General features: G+C 52.4%; 9 protein-coding genes across 9 annotated transcripts in view; 4 read left to right on the top strand and 5 right to left on the bottom strand.

The window, feature by feature from the left end:
* Window positions 1–437: 437 nt before the first annotated feature.
* On the bottom strand, window positions 438–1,586 carry LAESUDRAFT_723184 (WD40 repeat-like protein; the record flags this gene model as incomplete). Its single annotated transcript, XM_040908363.1, has 5 exons — window positions 438–758; window positions 813–988; window positions 1,063–1,215; window positions 1,275–1,347; window positions 1,410–1,586. Coding segments are annotated over 5 exons (900 nt in total), but the record flags the coding sequence as incomplete, so codon positions are not given.
* A 522-nt stretch (window positions 1,587–2,108) lies between these two features.
* LAESUDRAFT_712483 (uncharacterized protein) lies at window positions 2,109–3,787 on the top strand (the record flags this gene model as incomplete). Its single annotated transcript, XM_040906902.1, has 5 exons — window positions 2,109–2,363; window positions 2,525–2,678; window positions 3,201–3,363; window positions 3,419–3,590; window positions 3,665–3,787. 5 exons carry the CDS (start codon window positions 2,109–2,111, stop codon window positions 3,785–3,787), a joined length of 867 nt encoding a protein of 288 aa, XP_040766589.1.
* Window positions 3,788–4,674: 887 nt separating this feature from the next.
* Window positions 4,675–5,349, bottom strand: LAESUDRAFT_712482 (uncharacterized protein; the record flags this gene model as incomplete). Its single annotated transcript, XM_040906901.1, has 2 exons — window positions 4,675–4,728; window positions 5,059–5,349. The coding sequence occupies 2 exons, from the start codon at window positions 5,347–5,349 to the stop codon at window positions 4,675–4,677; spliced, it is 345 nt and encodes a 114-aa protein (XP_040766588.1).
* Window positions 5,350–6,067: 718 nt separating this feature from the next.
* On the top strand, window positions 6,068–6,614 carry LAESUDRAFT_757032 (uncharacterized protein; the record flags this gene model as incomplete). The annotated part of the gene is made up of 2 exons (XM_040912247.1): window positions 6,068–6,238; window positions 6,300–6,614. The coding sequence occupies 2 exons, from the start codon at window positions 6,068–6,070 to the stop codon at window positions 6,612–6,614; spliced, it is 486 nt and encodes a 161-aa protein (XP_040766587.1).
* Window positions 6,615–7,045: 431 nt separating this feature from the next.
* Window positions 7,046–7,198, bottom strand: LAESUDRAFT_621997 (uncharacterized protein; the record flags this gene model as incomplete). Its single annotated transcript, XM_040903285.1, has 1 exon — window positions 7,046–7,198. A coding segment is annotated over one exon (153 nt), but the record flags the coding sequence as incomplete, so codon positions are not given.
* A 960-nt stretch (window positions 7,199–8,158) lies between these two features.
* LAESUDRAFT_623838 (uncharacterized protein) lies at window positions 8,159–9,311 on the bottom strand (the record flags this gene model as incomplete). The annotated part of the gene is made up of 6 exons (XM_040903311.1): window positions 8,159–8,235; window positions 8,290–8,383; window positions 8,437–8,633; window positions 8,880–9,002; window positions 9,062–9,168; window positions 9,232–9,311. Coding segments are annotated over 6 exons (678 nt in total), but the record flags the coding sequence as incomplete, so codon positions are not given.
* A 310-nt stretch (window positions 9,312–9,621) lies between these two features.
* Window positions 9,622–10,275, top strand: LAESUDRAFT_696196 (YkoF-like protein; the record flags this gene model as incomplete). Its single annotated transcript, XM_040906263.1, has 4 exons — window positions 9,622–9,685; window positions 9,739–9,776; window positions 9,830–9,889; window positions 10,069–10,275. The coding sequence occupies exons 1-4, from the start codon at window positions 9,649–9,651 to the stop codon at window positions 10,273–10,275; spliced, it is 342 nt and encodes a 113-aa protein (XP_040766584.1). The 5' UTR covers window positions 9,622–9,648.
* Window positions 10,276–10,491: 216 nt separating this feature from the next.
* On the top strand, window positions 10,492–12,339 carry LAESUDRAFT_723182 (mitochondrial pyruvate dehydrogenase E1 component beta subunit). The gene is made up of 8 exons (XM_040908362.1): window positions 10,492–10,586; window positions 10,646–10,912; window positions 10,981–11,319; window positions 11,385–11,513; window positions 11,564–11,682; window positions 11,739–11,868; window positions 11,924–12,070; window positions 12,124–12,339. The coding sequence occupies exons 1-8, from the start codon at window positions 10,536–10,538 to the stop codon at window positions 12,136–12,138; spliced, it is 1,197 nt and encodes a 398-aa protein (XP_040766583.1). The 5' UTR covers window positions 10,492–10,535; the 3' UTR covers window positions 12,139–12,339.
* Window positions 12,340–12,448: 109 nt separating this feature from the next.
* LAESUDRAFT_735603 (DUF1783-domain-containing protein) overlaps window positions 12,449–13,217 on the bottom strand; it is a gene marked incomplete at both ends in the record, with an annotated part of 2,356 nt that continues 1,587 nt past the window's right edge. The window contains 5 exons of the mRNA XM_040910605.1: window positions 12,449–12,510; window positions 12,561–12,637; window positions 12,665–12,723; window positions 12,781–12,999; window positions 13,061–13,144. Of these exons, the coding sequence (XP_040766582.1) occupies window positions 12,449–12,510; window positions 12,561–12,637; window positions 12,665–12,723; window positions 12,781–12,999; window positions 13,061–13,144 (501 nt within the window). The remainder of the gene's footprint in view (window positions 12,511–12,560; window positions 12,638–12,664; window positions 12,724–12,780; window positions 13,000–13,060; window positions 13,145–13,217) is intronic.

Here is a 13,217-nt window from a genome sequence, read left to right as displayed (position 1 = left end):
CGCTTCTCGCGATCCTCCCGACGCGCTCGACCTCGGCGCTCTCGTCGTTATGTGGTACCAGACAGCTCATATCGTTGTTCTCGACTTCCACATAGTCTTTGTAGCAGCGCACGCAATGAAGCCGCGGAGGCAGAACGAGCTCGGCGAAGAATGTCGCGAACGCAGCGAGGATGGGTTCGGGGGCATCCTGGAGGTGAGACAGGACGTAGGAGTGCAGTGTCTTTGCGGGGATGGAGGCGATGTGGGAGGTGAGTGATGCGACGGTAGGTTCCGAAGCGATAAATGCTGGAACAGGGGGAATCGCGGTGTCGGAAGCGGATAGAGATGGATGGGCAGGTGAAGGCTGCGCTGCGCCTTCCTTCACAGTGCCTTTGTGACCAGGTAGCCAGAGCAACCATGAGATTTTGGGTGCTGTGATGACAGACGACAAGGCGGACCTTGTACAGCACTTTGCCGCTCTCGACATCCCACATGCAGACTGTGCGGTCTACTCCTCCAACGGCGACGTGCCGACCGTTATCATCTTTGCTCCACACGCCTCTCAACAAGATGTTCTCAAGACCGGCGGGCGCACTCATCAACACGCGGTGGATATGCGCAGGCGACGGCGAGAACGGCCGGACGTTGTGGATGATGGTCTGGGAAGAGAATGAAGGGGAGAGCAGGAAGGACCGGTTAGGTGACAGAGACAGCGAGGTCGGCATGTCCGTGTGTCCTGTGAGGCTGTACACCTGCTCATTTTTGCACAAGTCCAGAACCTATGCGAATAGAATTAGCAACACAATGAGGCGACGACGATGCACAGCGCTTACATGGATTTTATTGTCCAGCGCGCCTCCATAGATGTTCATGCCATCTGCACTACAGCACACAGACGTGACTGGACAGCTGAGCTCGAACATGCTTATCGGTGTCTTAGGACCTTCATCTCCACCCTCCCAGACTCTCACCGTCCCATCATCGGCACCCGTCACCACCAACTCAGTGCCTGCTCCACCGGCATTGTCCTGTCAAGTGAGTTGATAATGCCTCGGTGAGCGCATAGATTGCGTATGCGCTGACCAGTAGTGAGGTCTGTCACGTTCAGGGTGTGATCCGCTGAAACGGTATACAGCAAAGGAGAGAAAAGCGACCATTGAAGGTCGAGGATGGGAGCTTTGTGTAGGTTCGCGAGTAGTCCATAGTTGGTATTCGGCGCATATCTTTGCCAAAGAGCTAGAAAATATTCATCAAAACTGTTTGCTCATGCACCGAGGAGCAGTATGTAGAAGCACAAACGCTTCGATCTGCACTGCAAGCTGTGATATTTTGGCCAGTAGGGTCGAACCTACAGCTTAGAATCTCTGCCTGTATGTTCAGGTCAACACGCTCATAAATGACACGCCTTCGATGCTCTATACTGTGCATACTAACCCATGCGATCCGCTGAGACTGACGATGGGAGCTTCAAGACTGCTCATTCGCTGCACTGTTCGAATTAGTGCCTGCTGTCGTTCGTCGTTGGAGGAAGAGATCGCGATTTGGTTCATTGGTGGTGACGAGAATCGTGTCCTCTTCACTAGAGCCCAGTCGTGAGGTGGTGTCATAAGTCGCCGATGCACCGAGGGAGTGGAGTTGCGTTGCAATGCCGACGCTGAGGCTGAGCTTGACAACTTTATTGGCAGCTATTTGTACACTTGTCCACGTCACGAGGAAACCATTACCCTTCATTGGTGAGTCGCGCATCATACTATGCATGTCCTCTGCCGTATATGTGGAGGCAGGCTCGCGGAGAGCACGTCTATCCTTGCGGAAATAGTGATTCTCGGATCTTGTGGTGAGATATCTCTGTATTCAATGCCCTACCATTCATCATTCGAGATGCTCCTTGTGGCAGGTCACGTCTTTTGTCATCACTGCTTGGCGCAACAACTCTATGACAGCCGTCTGGAAGCAGAATATAAATGCCCAGAATGCGCTTCTATTGTTGATATGCAAAGCATGAAGAGAATTTTTCTGGCTGGCACGGAGGATGACACGGACACACATTCTAGACAGCGAGTGGCTGCGTATGTGTGATTTCTCATGGTCCATTGTAAGCCTTGGTTAACTTCCTCCGCAGAGACCCAATGATTGCCGTGGAGATTATGAGACTTCGCACACTGGCCGATAGCAGGGACATCCTCAACGAATGCCATGAACTGCTTACCAAACAGCGTGATCTGAAGGTACAGCTGCTGAACGATCTCGAGCATGAGATAGATGTTGGGAATGAAAGGAAACGAGCTGCTGAGAATACCAGAGATGAACTCAAGAAGCTGTTGGAGAGATACCATGGCCAACGGATGCGACTGCAGAGTCAAATCGGCCTCATGGATCATGATGTAAGCCTGCTCCAGTATCAGAGATCAGAGGCATCTCAATGTTTTCTCATGTTTCATTAGATTGCCACAGGCTCTCATGAAGACTTTCAATTCAGATGATTGCCGTATCCTCAGCATGTTTTCCTTACAATTGAGAATTGATCTGGTCATTTGCTCTGTAGGAAGCGCAATCACGGTTGCTGCGAATTCGGTCCTGTTTTGTCCTGCGCTGCAAGTTCGTGGCGGCACATATTTCACCCCTTCGAGTAGTGCTCAGAGAGTGTGGCGCTGAATTGAAGCGCAAGACTCGGCATGGCCAACATGTGTCAATTGTCGGTCCGTGAATATTTACGGTTGCTCGCCACCCTCGCAATATTGGCACAGATCATAATGTTGATGTGCACGTTGAATCACAACGATTCTTCCCGCATTGCTTACAGCTAGACAGGTCATGTAGCCGCATGGTGTGATGGGTTTAGAGAGTAACAGCAAAGATGGACCCAAAGGCGGTGTTCTTCGACTTGATGAGTGTAATGGTCACTGCAAGCCAATCCGATTTGTCTATAGCCATCTCAAATCATCTTAAATCCGGCTAATCATATTCTCATCGGCGCATTTATATTGATGGGTTGATGATCCAGCACCTCTACCACGCTTCCATCGAACAGCCCTCCATCGCTTTGCCATCCAACATTTATTCTTCCTCATGCATCCCAGGTGCCCTGTGTGTTTTGATGACTTTGGGCCCAATTGCTACGATGATGAAAATACTCATCCCGTGGCTTTGGCATGTGGCAAGCATATCCCCTTGTATTTCTCGTACTCTTGTTCTAGTCTTTCTGATGACGTCTCTGCTAGGTCACATACTTTGTGCTTCTTGCGCTCACACGTTGATCTCGGATGGCTCAACCTGTCCCCTGAAGGATTCTGAGCAACAAATTGAAGAACATGATCTCACCGTTGTCGCCTTGGTGTTTGAAACAGCTGGTGAGAAGAAGGATCTTCAATCATACATCAATAGGTACAACTTTATTTTGTCCTATAATCTACATATGCAATGACTCTGTCTCCCACAGGTCAATGACTTTATTGAAGACGGAGCAGCAGCTCATTGAAGAATATTCATCTAACCTGCAACCTGAAACTACCGCCCTTTATTCGTCCGTCAGAATGCAAGAAGCTCAAATCGATGATTTCAGAAATACTGCCGCTCTCCTCTCACAAGAGGTGATTAAGTTGGATGGGGAGGTCTGTCAGCTTCGTGAGGATTTGGTACGGGAAATGTCGATGTGCTGTGAATTACTAAACCGGCTGGCTGGTAGCGCGTAGCAATAAGATATGTGGTTGTTTGGGAGGTATTGCCCCCGAAACATGTTAAAATAAGTGCTTTCCTCTTCGGCCACTACCGAATAGGGGAACTACAAAGAGTTTTTGCTGGAGCTTAGAATGGGCTTCGTGTAGTGCGTCCTCGCAGCCGTTGAGTCTGAAAGTCGAGAGCATGCCTGATTAATTCCACTCACGACACTGTCTGCATGTACATATACGTACATCATTGTTTTCCGTAATGGGATGCTGTTGGAAGTGGCCGACCGATGGCACTTTCAGTAGAACGCGCTCAATGTGTCGGGAGGGACCAGCGCCAAGCGACGGCTGAAACGCGTTGCAGGGCAGTACCTGGAAACGGAGCGGGCCAGTACGGAAGGGTGGAAAAGCATGTAAGTACGCACCTGTAGTTCATAGGCCCCAGTTGTTTGTGGCCTCATGAGATGGGAAGGTGCCGGCTGGCTAACACCCTTGCCGCACCAGGATTTCCTAGAGATGCTCGTGCCAATCACCACTGCAACATTCATGTGCCCCCAGGCCTAAGTGCGATCAGACGCAGCATCAAACTTGCCTCCATTTGACGTGCCATCTTGTCTGGGTGTCTCCCAGTGCGGCGTGTGGCCTACCTCTTGCGTACATCTCTGTCCCACCAGCCAGCCGGCAGATGTGCTGTCTCGATAATTTGTTCCGCCACGATGCGACATGTGCACACTCTATGCAACATCGTTTGAGCATTTTGGCGATGGCGATGGATATCTCATAGCCATCTTAGAAGATGTATTAGCTTGGCTGGCCTATGTGTGGTTAGCCATCGACGGCGTTAGTATGCATCCTTTGCCCTCTTATGATCATACTACCCCAGGTTGAACGATTTCTCTCCCCCCTCCCCCAGTAGATGTTCACCTGCTTAATCACCAATTTCACCCAAAGAATAAAAGTCTGAAATTGTTATGCATGGAGTGGAATGTCGGGCCATGCGGCTCTTTCGACGACATGGCCACTTAGCAGCTCACAAAAATTCATGCAGGACTTCTCTAGCAACATGTGTTATCTGTTCTGTGTGCTATGGTATCGAAAGCTATATGTTACGCTATGGTACAAGTGCAAGAGGCAGGCGCAATGCGCGTACGGTAGGTACAGTATATAGTACGTAATGGGGGGATCGTGTCTAATAGGTATTGGGTCTAGGTACTAGGTAGGCATCATGTGTCGTAAGTGTCTAGTAAGTATTGTATCTAGCAGGTATTCTATGCGATCATCGGTATAGCATGAGAGTGGCTACCATATGTATGTATGAGATGAGAGATGAAGTACGGTATGGTACGCTACATCTATATTACGTCTACGGTGAGGCTACAGTAATCTACTAGAGGTGGGGTATAATCTTGCTTACTTTCCACCAAGACTGTGCCTTCAAAGCAGCCTGAACACTAGCAGCCTGGAGAACCTCTTGGCGGTAGTCAAATCCTAGATCGAGGACTTTCAAAACGATGCGCTCTAACCGACGTCTCTCACGCTCTCGCTCGCTCTCCGCCGACAGACGCAGTGCCTGAGGTGTCACAGGCGGCGCGTGCTCATCCTCCTCGTCCGTGATCTGATCATCCCCGGCATTGTAATGCTGGTCCGGTGATTGTTCATTGTGCTCCATCTCGTCAGGCGTGGCGATCTCCTCAAGGAACAGCATGGCCTCTGCTGTGGCTAGATGGGGATGCTAGACGCGGAGGAAAGACTGCAACGGATTGTGACATTAACGTCTGAGTGTCTTCATCCATGTCCGATGAGTCTGAATCCGGCGATGAAGGAGCCTCAGGTGCGGTTGCCAGCGAAGACGTTGAACGATGCAACGTTGCATGTCCAATGGACGTGGGAGGTGATTCGGGCGTCTCGTTCTGCGGACTAGGCGGTCGTAGACGGCGAGTAGTTACATGGAGTCCTGAGATTGAGACCGATCGCGGTTGGCCTCACATGCTTGTGAGCTTTGCATTTATTGGTGTTGAGTTGTCGTCATTTCTATTCTCTGCTCCATATGGTTTCCCTGTCCCTGGAACGACCAGCATAAAACAAGCGTGATCAGGATGGACCAGCGTAATTCTGGTCTCCACCGCTTCGAAGGCAAAACGAGCCAGTATCCGCTCAGTCAACGCTGCGAAGTTTTACACACCTTGAGGCTCCATATCGCTCCAAGATTCCATATCTGTAACGAAAGGATCGAGTCCTCCCGGTAGGTTGTCCGTAGCAGATGAATGCAAGAGATCGCAGATCTCCATCGCAAGGCGTGATACTTTTCATGAAGTGCAGGCCTTCTTTGACGTGGGGCGAGCTAGCTCGAAGAGCTGCACTCATAATTGAGAGCCGAACTCAAACTGTTCATTCTCTGGAAGAGCAGATACGCATCATCAGCGATGGTCGAGCTTCAGAATTCTGCTCTGCTGGAAGCCGAAGAGGCCAACATGACTGCTGAGGAATCAAAAGTAAGGGCCCAGGAGGAGCTCTTCAGCACACGACAATGGCTTGCTTCGACGCGAGCTGAGCTCCACGAGATGCTGAACGGATTCGCGGCTGTGCAAAGGGAGGTGAGCATTCTAGCGCACGATGATCATGCTTGGACTGACGATGATCGCACGTCCGTTCGAGAATGCAAAAGCTCTGACAGAGTCGGAGGTGGCTGAGATTGATGCACAGCATCGAGCTCAGGCTGCAGTCGAAGAGGAGCTGCATCGCACCTACAAGCAGATGCAAGAGCTGGAAACTGCGCAACTGCAGACTGTGGCAGTGCCCGACATGAAGACGGAGATGGAGGCGGAGCGTGCAGCACGCGAGAAGGTCGAGGGACAGTATACGCCCGCACTCGCATACACTGCAGAGCTTCAGCAGAGAATAGCCGAAGCTGACGCCACGTGCGATCTCCGAGACAAGCACCAACTTCAAGCTACTCTCGCAAGCGTTTGAGAGGAACGAAAAGCACAAATCTGCGAGACAGATGCGGTGCGCGCTACTCGCGCACGTGTATGAGGGACGCTTTCTACCGCAGAGTCGGCCAGACAGGACTTGCGATGACGGTGCCCTTCTCCGATGAGGTCGCAAGCAGGGTCCCCGTCAAGTTGATCGAGAGGAAGTAAATTGGTTTTTGTGCGCCTGAATGACGTTTGCGACGGTCAGCGAGCATGTCGAGAAGATGAGCACATCACCTGTCTGCTGCGCTGACAAGGAGGTGTGGCGGGCTGGACAGATGGCCGAGCGAGCGGTGACTCATGAGGTGGGAGAGGGGACTGGAGAAGAGTATGCAAGGTGGGAACTGTCGGTGGAGGGAGAGAGAGCGACGATGGCTGCGCAGACAAGCCGAGTTGTGCGCTGTGAGTAAACAGGGGGCGAAAGTACTCACCTTCAGGGTTCGGTGTGGTCTCTACAACGCGCATGAGCCGCATGTTCGAAATGTCGTATATGCAGATCTCTATTTCGAGGACGATGACCAGCGTCTTGCGGTTCATCTTAACGGCAAGGATGGAGGATGGGAAAAGGAATTCGCAGATCATGGATTGTCGCTGCAAGCGGATAGCGAGGAACACAAAAACTGACCATTATCATCACAGAGGTGCAAGATTTGGACGCGATGGGCATACCTTCGTGTTCACAACCTGCAACTTGCGTGGGCTAGATTGTGATTGTAGTTGATCGGCGGCACCAACGAGTGCGATGAGCGATGAGCACAAAAGCATTCCAACAATTCCCTTTGTACCACCATCTACAAGCCGAGTAAGCGAACGACCGTGCAGATAGACGTTTTTGTTGCGCATGCACCTTGATGAATTTGAACGCGTGAGTGACGCGGATACGTGGAATTCGGCGGACGGAACTCGCAGATCATCGAGGTTATTGCACCTGCATCCTGGCTCAGCACACTTGAGGACGCTACTGTACATTGTAATTCGCAACGGGTGTTCTGTTGTTTCATATGAAACCCCTGTATGCAAACTAAAGTGTATGGACCTCAATGCTGTATTGCGGTCTGAGCAAGGCAAGTGAGCAACACCGAAAGTCGTATCTTATTATATGGCTACCGACCCACACTCAGATTGCATCATCATGCTGAAGGTGATCGAGCGGGGTATACCCTCAAGGACATATTGCTCCTGTCTCGTTCCACCGTGCCTGCTCAGAGAGCATCTATGCTCGGCATTCTCAGACGCATTGCGAAGAGACTGGGAAGGGCACGCCGGGGGGATGCGAACGTGACGATACCGGAGCTCGCCGGCTAGGATGTGAAAATTTGCAAACGTATCCTAGCTGCCAGCGTCGAGGCTATGACAGAGTGGGGGTGGAAGAAAGTTATGTGGGAGTGTATAGTCAGCTAGCGGCAAAGAGGAGAGAGGATCCCCACTGTCGGATGTAGAAATAATTTCCGATGACACACCAGGTGGGGGAACCCGGAGCGGATTATCTGCATTGCGCTAGGAAAATGATGAGTATGGTGATATGTGCCGTAGTCTACGGATAACTTGCCATAGACATGCGGCGAGCTGAAGGTCAGTGCAACGTGATGTGCAATAGGTGAGCACTTGTGAGAGCGGCGCTGTGATGAATGGAGACGTCAGTCAGTGTGACTGTTCCGTGCTCATGTCAATACCTTCTCGGTCTAGAATGGCCTTGGTCAACTTCGATGCCACTTGAGGATTGTCCTTTGCCAGATAAGCGAGTGCAGAAAGGGCAGCTTCTTGTGACTGCGGGACGCGCATATAGTCATGCCTTCGGTCGATATTTTGGGATTGCCTACCTTGATATCTTTCTTCTGCAGCAGAGCAATCAAACTTCGCATGACCCGGCCGTTTCGTCTGCTGGAAGAGCTCGATAAGCCAGGCTTCTCCCACGCTCTCTTGCCTTTCACCTCCTTCAGGCGATCTGCCACCGGCAACCAATCTGATACTGCCACATGATGGATTGGCACCCGAATTGCATTTGCAAGGAGTTGTGCTATCGATATCACAGTTTGCGCAGAGGAGTCCGCGAGTAGAGGCAAAAAGGTGTCCAATACTTCCGGCTGGGCAACAAATGGGGTGAACATGTCATTGAACAAAGTCGTGTGTATCAGGATAGAGCATATTACCTGGAAGAGGTAGTCCAGCGCAACCTTGGCTCCGTTGCGCACCTCTAAAGAAGCGGTATGCAAGCCCTATTGCGACGGTCCGACTGCATTGGCAATGGATGCCGCCAGCGCACGCAGGGCGCGTGCAAAGGCTGCACGAAACTTGGGCGACTCAGGTGGTCGGAAGCTGACTATTGCGTAGACGAAGGCTTGGTGGGCATTGTATCTCATAAGAGTCTTGAGCGCACCCTCGGAGCCTGGGCCGTAGTGCGTTCAGGCCGGACGTAAGGAGGGCGCATGTAAAGGAAGTACGCACCATAGGACAGCGAGGCAATAACATGTGCGGCCTCGATGCGGATATCGTCCTGCGACGATGAAGGGTCCTCTAATATCAGGGGCGGGTTGTTGATGAAGTCGACGAGGCTGGTCGCCGGTCAATGCGTAGAAGCCATAGACGCTGCACTGCATGCTTATGTTCCGATGAACGCCTCATCGTTGGCCATGGCGTGTTTAGCGGTGGGGTTGCCTATGATTGTGTTCTTGGCCTTTTTCAAGGCAGAGAGACTCATTGCTTCGATTGTCATGGTGGTAGAATGCAGATAGCCTGCACTGTAATGTTCATAATACAAGGGTGACCACTAGGAGCCCACCTGGGAGCTTTGGGTTCTAGGAGATAGCCTACTGGCTGACAGCCTGTCCAAGTTCAAGAGAGAGGTAATGCAATCGAGACGGTGCAATCAGTCGACAGTTGGTAAATGAGAGAAGGACGCAAGCGGTGGCCTGGAGAGGTCGAGGAGGATGCATGTCCAAAAGCATGCGCCGCGGTGTGCCAAATTACCCCGCGTGCCTCGATAAACGCTCCGGGCAAGCCAAAGCTCTTCCGGATATCATTCTCTTACGCCAATGGCTCAGAAGACAGACGATCTCTATGCTGTTGCAGGTGCACAACGGCGAATATAGCGTACCACAGAAGCTGATGGTGTGACATGATAGATTTCTGCCTGGTGCCAATGGGCATCGGAGAACCATCCGTACGTGAATATCTAACATTTGCAGTGTCGCTGATTAAAACATCATTATACAGGTTGCAGAATATGTTGCGGAGTGCGCTCGCGTGCTTGACAAGACCAGATTAAAGCACAAGGTATATCTTGGATAGCTGCTAGCAGAAATTACAGCTCAGAAAGTACTGCGACATTCTCAGATGCAGTAAGTGGTGCTTCGTTGAACATGCAGGGTAGGACAGCCCATCTAACTGATCACTATTTAGTGGTTATGGAACCAATATAGGCAAGTCCACCGAGTCGACGAGCCTCATGAGAGCTAGCGCGAGTACCAGAGGGCCCATGGTCCGCCGTTATGCAAGCCATTCATGATTGTCACGCCGCGGTGCACGCGAAGGGCACGTCGCGCATTGCGACTGACATTCGCATTGGCACGCGAGTCGACAAGAAGATCGAGCTGGGCACAGGCAACGAAGGCAAGGTCAAGCGGGTCGAGGACATTCTTGCGCGCGATCAGAAGGCATAATTTGTTATTCACTAAAATGATGCAGATGAGTGTGAATAGCAGGAAACCATGATCTTGTATATTAGCTGTCCCTAGATTAAAGCAGAACGACTGAGGTCCAAAGAATGCTTGCTCATCGTTCTCAGTGATGTGTGAATTCCAATGCATGATGAAGCATGTGTGGACTGACCAGCAAGTGGCGTGACGAGCCGGCCCGCGTCCCTCATGAATGCCCATCCCCATCGCCAGCGACGCGCTTGCTCATCTTTTCTCTATCCACCATGGCCTCCCTCGCCCGGTTACGCGCTAGCCTTCCTCGCACTCGCAAAACTGTAAGGGATGCCGGACGTCGTCTCTTACTCTTCCCAGACTCACTGTCCGCGTTACATAGCCTCTAGTCCGCGCGCTCCAGACGGCAGCGGACACGACGCAGTTGAAGGAGGAGGCGTCGCACTCCGAGCCCTTCATGGTCACGCTTCACGAGGAGTCCTTCCATGGGTTCAAGACCGACCCCCCGACGCGTGATCTCGAGGTGACCAAGGATGGCCTCCTCAAAATGTACAAGCTCATGAGCACCATGCGCCGTATGGAGCAAGCCGCGGACGCCCTCTACAAGCAGAAGCTCATCCGCGGTTTCTGTCATCTCGCAATCGGACAGGTGCGCAGCCCGCATAGCTCCCCCGTCGCGCGCATTCTGACGCGTGTCTGGCGGCTACCTGCAATCAGGAAGCTGTCTCGGTCGGCATGACGCACGTGCTGACGCCCCAGGACAACATCATCTCGGCCTATCGCACACATCCGTTCGCCGTCTTGCGCGGTGGGAGCGTCTTTGCGCTCATCAGCGAGCTTCTCGGCCGCAAAACCGGTATCTCGAAGGGCAAGGGTGGCTCCATGCACGTCTTTACGGAGTCCTTCCAGGGCGGGCACGGTATCGTTGGCGCGCAAGTCCCGCTTGGTGCTGGCCTCGCATTCGCAGCGAAGTACCTGGAAAAGCCAATCGCGACGTACACGATGTATGGCGATGGCGCGAGTAACCAGGGACAGGTGTTCGAGGCTTTCAACATGGTGCGTTTGTCGTTACTCACAATCCAACCTAAAGCTCACTATGCCATACAAATATGTGATGATAGGCCAAGCTATGGAACCTGCCATGCGTGTTCGTCTGCGAGAACAACAAGTACGGGATGGGTACCTCGGCGGAGCGGAGCTCGTCCAACACTCAGTATTATACTCGTGGTGACCAGATCCCAGGCATTCAGGTAACGTATTCCTTGCAGCACTCTAGACCAGTACTAAACCCTGTATCTAGGCGAATGGTATGGACGTCCTCGCGGTCGTGAAGGCTGTGGAGCACACCAAGCAGTGGGTTCTGGATGGAAAGGGCCCTATAATACTTGAATTCGTCACGTATCGCTACGGCGGTCACTCGTACGTCGCGCCCTCACTATCTCTCACAACCCAAATGATGGATCGTTAATGTTCAGGATGTCCGACCCTGGAACGAGTTATCGTACGCGTGAGGAAATCCAGCGCGTACGCAGTACAAACGACCCTATCCGTGGCCTGCAGAGCTATCTGGCGGACTGGGGTCTGGCGACTGAGGAGGGTCTGAAGGCACGCCGCGCTCTACTTATATACTCACGCATCTCACTAACGCATTGTGCCATAGAAACTCGACAAGGACGCGAAAGCAGAGGTTGATGCTGCTGTTGAGGAAGCCAAGAAGGCGCCCTTCCCTCCCGATTCGGACCTCTGGGCTTCTGTCTATGCCGAGGGCCATGAGCCGCCTTTCCTGCGTGGTCGGGAGCGTGAGGAGGTGGGTCGTTTCGAGTCCTCGCTCTGAGGGATACGAAACTGACGTCACTGCAGGGGCACCGGTTCTGAGCTCCCGTTGATGCGTAAGAGTTTGAGCGTGATTCGATTCTTATAGTGTTTTGACGGATGGCCGTACAGTACAGTATTAGATGGCCTGTGCTAGTGTAGCGTGACATTACTTCACCGTCCGCGACGCGAAGCCGTGGATGATTTTTCGTGGGCGACATGACGCGTATGAAGCAGACTGCTTGTTAAAAGTCCGATCTGACTGTCGCTACTCGCTGAGGCCTCCGAATGTCATGGCGGAAGGTCTACATTGGGGTGGTATTCTATGTCCATCAGTCATTAAACTTCTATCGGAAGTATGGTACCTGTAAGCTTAGTGTGATTGTGACGGAATGTCAACCTCAGTGCCATCGTCGGCTATGACCTTATAACGAACTGCACGGAGTTGAGACCCGGAAGCATAAGGACAAGTGGGCACTACGCACTGATGGTGAATGGTTCGCCTTTGGCTTTACGTATGCTTGTGAAATATAATGTTCCTGAGCCTGCATATGGGTGAGTACTTCGTCATATAGGAATTAAAGCACACATGCCCCTGTGGCCCTTGATCCTGAAGCTCACATCAATGTTGCCCTGCATCATATGGACCTGTCGCCGCCGCATCAACACAGCCCATATACCCCGGTACGCTCACGGGCGACTCACCGAACCGTTGATCCAGGGGTCGCCGTTCAGCCACCAGATGGGCTCGGGGCGGATCGCGTCGCCCAGCACCGCGTTCAGCTCAGGACTGTCACGCAGGTTCTCCAGTATCTGCCGGACGATTGAGCTATGAAGCCTCTCCTGGTTATGGCTCCATGCGAGGAACGCGCCCCAGGAGGCGACGCCGACGGTGCTGAACGCGAGGATGATGGGCCACCGCCTCTTTATGGGATTCGGGGAATCAGCCAAGTCTACGCGGAGTTCCGACGCGAAAGCAGCATACCTGGAGAGGAGGTAAGTCTCTCTGTGGCTGCTTGTAGGGACGGGGCTTGGATGGCGCCGCGAAGACCTCCGCCTCCGGGGAATCCTAGGGAGGCGGTCGGGGCAGCTCTGCCGTGGTTGTATATGTCCTCGATGAGCCTCTCACCGCGAATCGGTTG

Source organism: Laetiporus sulphureus (assembly GCF_001632365.1).
Source record: "Laetiporus sulphureus 93-53 unplaced genomic scaffold LAESUscaffold_9, whole genome shotgun sequence".
Lineage (NCBI taxonomy): Eukaryota > Fungi > Basidiomycota > Agaricomycetes > Polyporales > Laetiporaceae > Laetiporus > Laetiporus sulphureus.
The sequence above is the reverse complement of the archived record's forward strand: the minus strand, read 5'-3'. Positions and strand labels throughout refer to the sequence as shown.